We start from the raw sequence: 8,193 nt of genomic DNA, 5'->3' as shown, positions 1-8,193 counted from the left end.
ACTGCTAAAGTCAACAATGAGTATGTATCTTAACCCGCTATTTCATGTTTAACGAATAACTGCTAGATGAACTATGGATTGTACAGTGTACGTGAAGTAAGTTATTTGTTTTATAGTTGAACTATGGATTGTATTCAAATTGAATAGTGAAAACGTTAAACCCCATTACTCACTTTAAAATAGTATCCAGCCGCTCCTCCACTTGTATAGGGTTATTTTCAGTAACAAAGAGTACCAGTTTGGTTTCAGGAAGAACGTAGATCTGAGATATAATAAAATTGGTGAAGTCAAACTTTCTGCAGGAAATGTTTAATTAAAACTGATGCTACATTTTTACGTTTCTTCTTTTAACAGAAAGATTGTTGTTATATTATAGTTACAAACGTAATAACACATCATGAATATGTAAAGAAGGTATTATTAAATAACTTTCAAAACCTTTAGAAAAAATAGAAGTATTATTACAGTTTTATAACATGGAAAGAATTAATGTACCACAAATATTGATTCCAAATTCACGCATTATAAAAATTAAGTATGCATCCTACAATAATATTTAACAAGTATTGACCCTAACTATATCAAACTATAACATTTTCTTGTACATCGCCTCGAAGCATTTGAGTATGTATCTTAACTTCCTATTTCATGTTTAACGAATAATTGCGAAAGTCAACAATGAGTATATATCTTAACCTTTAAAACAAATAACTTACTTCACGTACACTGTACAATCCATAGTTCATCTTTAAAACAAATAACTTACTTCACGTACACTGTACAATCCATAGTTCATCTTTAAAACAAATAACTTACTTCACGTACACTGTACAATCCATAGTTCATCTTTAAAACAAATATCGTACTTCACGTACACTGTACAATCTATAATTCATCTATAAAAATATCGTACTTCACGTACACTGTATAATCCATAATTCATCTATAAAAATATCGTGCTTCACGTACACTGTATAATCCATAATTCATCTATAAAAATATCGTACTTCACGTACACTGTATAATCCATAATTTATCCATAAAAATATCGTACTTCACGTACACTGTAAAATGTATAAAAATAAAGTATTATATAAAAACATGATTTAAAAAAATTAACACACTAAAAAGTCAATGTAACATCATCGTATCTTTTATTAAAAAAAATAGGAATCTGGCCACCAGGGGCATCAAATATCAACACTAAAGTTACTAAAAAATAAAGGTGACTTGCCACTGAATTATATCGCTGTAGACGAACTCAACCTCTGAATAAGAGCAAATCGAAAGGATATGACACTTCAAAAACACTATACTTTGTTAAAGACTTACTAACCTGTAACAAGGCCGATTAGACCAGAAGTAGTTAGACGAGATGATGAATTAGTCCTTCTCACACACATTTACTCTGGAATTTGAGGAAGCTATATTCAATTTATATACTGATTAATATATATCCAGTTGCTAGTTTGAGGAAGCTGTACCGAGTTGAAATCAAGAACTTGAAAACGTTCCACATCATTGACCTAGTTAAAGATAGTTTCAAGTTCAAGAAATAAATTCAAACACACACACTCGAACACCTCCCAGTTAATAAAAGTAACAAAACTAGGTGAACTATAGTGATTAAAGTACGTACAAACTAAAAAGGTGCGTTCTTTAAAACAAGAGCTATTCAAAACATGAGTGTATTTCTTCTGTTACAAAAACAACTAACTACACCTTCATCCAATCACACGACCTCAAACCTAGTAGTACTAGTACAACCCTAGGCTACGACGAACTTGCTAGTACTAGTAGTCGCCATTTAACAATTTAAAACTCAAAAACTAAATATTTACAAATATCTTGTCACCTAAACTTTTATTAAAAGATAACGCTTTCAAAACGAGCTAAATCATTTATTAACAAATAAACGGAATATATTTTTTATTACATTGCAAATCCACCAATTAATTTATTCATAAAAATTTCAATAATTTCAGTTTTAAGTTACCCGAACGCATCAAAATTGTACAAGTAACAACCGTTACCCTCGAAAGGAACACTTAATTGATTGCTAAAATAAAAATAAGAACAGATTTAAAAAACAATTACCTTTCGAGAATTATCTATTTGTGTTTGCGAATTAGGCCGATTTTTACCTCCTCAGGCTAAATCTACCAGCTTTCTGGCCACCGTGTACTTGTAATAAAACTAAGAGTTCTTGTAATTTAAATAGCAGCGTCCCCTTTTGCCGACATAAAACTGAATTTTAAACGTTTTAAAAATCTGTTTGTTTCATCCAATACGAGTTTTTCCGCCATCGGATTTTTTGTATCCCTTGAAAGTTACACGTTTTAGTTACATAAATAACACAAATAAACTGGATTTGAGCAAATTTTTTAAAATTTTATTGGAAGTTATCTGTATCCTAGCCTTTGTGGTTGTTTGCATTCCGTAGCACTGGATTGCTGGTAACTGTTAATAATCTAAAACAACACTGTATTCAGCTCTTAACATAAAATATCACTAAACTGTCACTGTTATGCATCTGTTTTAATGAAAACAAATCTAAAGAGCATTAAAGGAGGTGTGGCCACTGTACGCTTTTATTAATCTCAACAGTGGCGATTTAAGGGAAATAGCCTACTTTGCTTTTAGTTTACGATTTTTGTACACTTTCATAAGCCTATTTTTTTTTTCTGATCTCACACTCAGATTGAAATATTTACACTTTCATAAGCCTATTTTTTTTCTGATCTCACACTCAGATAGAAATATTTACACCTTAATATTTTAACTCCCACTAGTATATGTTTTAAACAGTATCTTATTTCTATTCATTATTTTTATCTGTATAACAATATTGTATTTTTTTACATTCTTTAGAATTTAGACAGCAGCAACGTAGAGCCAAAAAAGTATGAGGAAAATATAATTAACTTGATCGCTTTCGAAAGTTAAAGCTTTTTCAAAGATGGAGATACTTGTTGTTTTGTATGTTATTATAATGAGAAAATGACTTGTTTGCACTCTATGGAATAAATCATTTACTTAATCTAGTTCACGTGTTAATAAACAGTCATTGTTCAGGAAAGTTGGGGATATGAATAGCACTTCGACTAATATTATGTCTGTCCAGCCGGCCTGATAAACTCTGGTATTAGGCGAAAGTCCTCGTTGGCACTGGACGTGGCAGATGGTTGACATATTATAACATATTATTCTTTGCTTTCACTTATAAGTTCCTAGAATTATAATTTTTATTCAAAACTGCTTGATGCGCCGAAAAGGGGACTTTGGAGTCAAACTATTCAGTCGAATTTGTCTGTGTAGGTAATTATAAAAGTTTATTTGGTTTTAATATCTAAGTTTTAGATTGATATGTTTTGATTTTATTATAGATATAAAGAGTGCTATTATAATTTATTATCGTATAATTGAAGGTTATATCACCTGAAGTACGATTTAAAAACTCCAAACACTGCTTACGGAAACAGAAAAATGTACCTCATTTATCTTTATCTTTTTAACCAGACTTGCAGAATTACAATATATGTATAAAATACAAAATTAATAATTGTAAGATATGGTTCCTACACAAGAATCATTTTATTTTTAATCAAGTTGTTCTTTGTTGGTTTTTTTTTTCTTCATGAAATTCAGGTACTTGAGTAAAGTCACTAAATATGAAGTGAAAATGGCGAAACTAGCGCCACATCAGGAAAGAGACATTGAACATCCTGAAGCGTGAGTACATGCTGTTGCGAATTTTATAAAACGTGATTTAACAAGTAACATAAAGTAAGCGGAACAACAATGCAATTATTACTTATTAAAATAAGCAATATAAAAAAGTAGCACAAACTAAACACTGATCGAACAAAGCCCGAAAATGGTCTTTTTTGCTGTAAATTGAGGATATTTTGAATATTGTTCTTTCTTTCTGAAATTAAATCTACAAAATTATAAGCCTGTTGAAATTCAAACTGTCATTAACTCAAAGCAGTGTTAAGACTTAAAAGTATCAGTGAGAAGGATATGTATTTTTTGTAAAATTTAACTATTTGATATTTAACTATTAGTGATCAATATCTTCCTCTGGTGATAAATAAATAAAGGAAACTGTAGTGGAATGGCTGATATGTATCCAGTTATGTGGTAATTGATAGAGTCATGTGATAGGTCACGAAAGAAACCACTCCCACATGAGTACGTCCATCACGCAATCTGTATTTCCTGACCAATGAAAACTACTGATAAAGAACGTTCTCAAGAATCTTTCTTGTAAGAATATACAGTTGGGATAGTCGAAATGAATCAGAGCCTTGATGTCATCTCAAATAAAAAGAGAGTATCGACAATGCCATTAAATAAAATTGGTCATTTTTAACTAGAAGATTTAGGTTTTCTCTATGGGGAGAATTTTGAATTTATAACGCTCCAATGTTTATCATGTGTGTATCTTTTTGAACCCTTAGGCTAGTCTATCTCTGTAGGGCCAGTTGTGGCGATGGTGGTGGTGAAAGACTGGTCAGCATCTTCTGTGTAAAATGATGTCATTGCTGCACAACAGTCCTACAGTTAAGGATTTGTGAGAAAGGTGGTTGCCTATTAAGGTCACAAGGTAGTAGGGACACAGAGGTAGATACCTCTACGAGAGTCGACAGAACTCTTACAAGGGGTGATAAAGATTCAGAAGGAGATACAGAGATTAAAGTCTGTACCCCAATTGGAAATGTGAAAGCAACAACCAACTTCTTGTACTTCCTTTTCATTCTTTCATTTTGGATATGATTGTGAGTAAAAAGGGTATGAGGTATTATAGTTGATGCAAAATGGTTCAGCATTTAGTCATTAGTGTTATAACCCTTAGCATCACAATGGACACAGGCATGTATAATATGACATAAGTTTTGGAATGCCCAAACCAGTGACAATTTATACATCTGAGCAGATTTAGAATATATCTCTATATATATCTGGTTGAGCATAGCAATTCAGATAAACTGCCTTGACAGTGGTGGAAAGACTGAGTGGGGAGAATTGGAGAATAGGAATACTTGTAAGCTCATACTTTCCGTTATTAACACAGAAATTCACCGGACAGCTGTAATACCCTGGTCCGGTATTTCTTTAAGGATTTCTTTCTCTGGGCCACCGAGATCTAATTTTGATATAGCTCCCTAGGAGGAGTTAAGGGTATTATGGCATGACCTCAATAAGAAATCCTCCATAAGCTTTTCAAATTAGAATTAGTTTGCTGTTCTTGTGCTTCAATTAATATGTTCCTTAAATCAATTCTGGAAGAGCCACGAAGCCTCTCCTAGCCCTTCAGAACAAAGAATGTTGACATTTTACCTAGTATTCTTTCAGACAGAGGCTGTACAATAAAGAACAACAGGGGTTGTTTTTATTCTTCAAACGTAGGACATGTTGCAGTTTGCTATCCCTTTAAGGTCTCATCACTAAATATTTTTTAGTTTTCATACAGGAAAATATATAGTACTACAGGCTTCATCCACCATGGAAGATACTACACTGTCAAAAACAAGATAGTGCAGCCCCCCCCCCCCCATGGCACTAGTGGAGAACGTTCATTTTGGGTGTACTATACACTATATCCAGTGCTACTTTTTGAATACAGTACCCATGAAATTCTAGTGTTGGGTGGAAAGTTGACCCCTTCATATCACTTCTGGGGGCCGTAGGAGTTACCATGACAAGTTTGGGGTGTTTGGTCAAATAGTGTGCGAGGAGTTAGTGGACAGACAAACATAGAATTTCGCTTATAATTTATTTTTTTACTGAAGTTATTATTTAGGTGCAATTTTCTAACATTCTTCACACTCCTAAATTAATTTACGTTACTGTATGATGATTTCCATAGGCATTGTTTTAAGAATACTGTGGTAAATCCTGCTGGTGTACTTCAGTTCACACGAGAACGGTTAGAACATTTTCCTTTGTATACACTCGGGACATGAACCAATTGAAGCATCTGGAGCATTTTGAGGTATTTTATGATAATTCAGATGCTTCAAGAATTTAGAAGGTAGAAATCTCATAAAGTTTCATGTGTGGCACACACAAATGCAATAAGAAGAAAAATTGTAGTGAATGCATAGAGAACGACGCTTGACCAAGAAAGGAAATGTATACGTCAAACATAAACTAAGGTGCTTCCAGGCGGCATAGAACCAACTGTTTATCTTACCAACATAAACAGACGCAACTGTAGCAGAGAGAGAGCTATGAGAAAGTTTATGGTAGCTTCTTTAAAGGCAGGAAATGAATTCTATAAAGATATTTAGAAATGAAACCAGAGACTCTGGGTGGAAATTTGATCGGAAGGAAGACGAGGAGAAATACATGTAAGAAGGCTGACAATCAACTGCCTTCGATCATAACCAATTATTGGGTTAGTTTTGGTTTTAGTTCCGAGAATTATAAAATTCAACTAATTAAGTGATAGATCTACTTGCGAGTTGATGTGTACACTATTTGGAAAATCGTAAGAATACTAAAGAAAATTGTATAAGAACCCATGTTTTGGGGCTCAAAATCAGTTCTTCGAAGCTGACAACAAAGCCAGTAGACCTGCTATTAGTCTGTTATCCAATCTTACCAGCTTCAGACATAATGAAGTCAACGGTCCTTCAGCAGATCCAGAAGTGGCTGGAGACGGCTTGAATGGGTAATGAAGAAAAACTTTAACATAACAGCAAATGTACAACGTTTCGACAAGGTTTTGTCATCACCAGCCATTATTAGTCTCAAAGTGGGTTCCTCGTCATCGAATATTGTGATAGTTTTGTTGCTAAGCGACGATATATAGTGTTGAGTAGTACCAAAAGGAGCGTAACACGAAGATAGAAACTGAATTAAAATTCAAAAATTAGTTTTTGTTATCACAATATTGTTTTTAGGCCAACAATGTTGTTTATGTTAAATGCGTAACGTACATGTTAATTTGTAGTTTATTTTTATTTTCTCCGTTTTTAATAACTTCTGTGATATAAAAGCAAATGGTTTAGTTCAGAAACTTCTTCTTAAGTTTGTATTGGAAAGTTTCTAATCAATCAATCAAACAACTACAACATTACTATTCCAGACAAATGTGGTAACTTGGTTAACTAAGAAAGCAGAAGAGCTAAAGAAAATATGTTCCCTAATATTTATCAAAATATTAATGGTTGTGTAAAAGTAGTAATTCTTCACCTCCAAATGATATTGTTCATCACATAAGTTATCAATTATCGTAAAAGGTTTCCAGACAGGATTTCACCTACAGCTCAACTGTCAGTGTTCCACTAACAGTTGATGCTGTAAATTACCGAACTGAATTCCTAGATTCTGTTGAACCACCAAGGATGCCAGGTCACATTCTGAAATTAAAGGTTGGTTTCCCAATAATGTTGTTGAGAAATCTTGAGCCTCCAAAATTATGTAATGACACAAGTTTAGTTGTTAACACTTTACTGTCACATGTTATTGTATCATCTGGTCATGCCAAAGGTGAAAATTTCATTCCAAGAATTCCTTTGCTACCAAGTGATTACCTCTTTGAATTTAAAAGGCTCCAATTCCCAGTTACAATTTGCTTTGCAACGTCAATTAATAAGGCACAAGGTCAAATTTCAAAGGTTTCTAGATTGCTCCTAACACAGCCTTGCTTTTCACATGGTCAGTTCTATGTAGGATGTTCAAGGGTTGGATTTCATCAAAACCTGTTTATATTGTCAGAAGAAGAAACAACAGTCGATGTGGTATATCAAGAAGCTTCAATTCAAATTGTGTAATTTTTGTTTTGAAATTTAAAGGTTTAGATAAAAATAAAAATGTTATGAAAACTGACTATTTTAAATAACTGTTCTTAAAAGAAATTTCATTGTGTTTTTAAATACCTATTGCAAGTAATTTGGACACCTGTGCAAGGAACGGATAATTCAGCTAATATGTATATATATACTCATTCTTTAATGGAGTTTGTTTTATTTCAGAACTGATTTGTACGTTTATGGAGTTAATCACGAAACAAATAAGATCGTTGAAACCGAAGACCTCCTAAAGTAAGTACACTTTCCTGATGAAACTACAGTTTCTGTTTCTTGATCTTAAACTATAAGTAAGTACACTTTCCTGATGAAACTACAGTTTATGTTTCTTGATCTTAAACTATAAGTAAGTACACTTTCCTGATGAAACTAC

The 8,193-nt window shown here is 32.9% G+C and overlaps 1 protein-coding gene across 1 annotated transcript in view; it reads left to right on the top strand.

The window, feature by feature from the left end:
- Window positions 1-3,649: 3,649 nt before the first annotated feature.
- Window positions 3,650-8,193, top strand: part of LOC106472750 — a 9,981-nt gene continuing 5,437 nt past the window's right edge. The window contains exons 1-2 of the mRNA XM_013933406.2: window positions 3,650-3,732; window positions 7,986-8,054. Of these exons, the coding sequence (XP_013788860.1) occupies window positions 3,683-3,732; window positions 7,986-8,054 (119 nt within the window). The 5' untranslated portion in view covers window positions 3,650-3,682. The remainder of the gene's footprint in view (window positions 3,733-7,985; window positions 8,055-8,193) is intronic.

This window comes from Limulus polyphemus, unplaced genomic scaffold, assembly GCF_000517525.1.
Source record: "Limulus polyphemus unplaced genomic scaffold, Limulus_polyphemus-2.1.2 Scaffold5579, whole genome shotgun sequence".
Classification (NCBI taxonomy): domain Eukaryota; kingdom Metazoa; phylum Arthropoda; class Merostomata; order Xiphosura; family Limulidae; genus Limulus; species Limulus polyphemus.
Note: the sequence above shows the minus strand (reverse complement) of the source record. Positions and strands in the feature narration are given on the sequence as shown.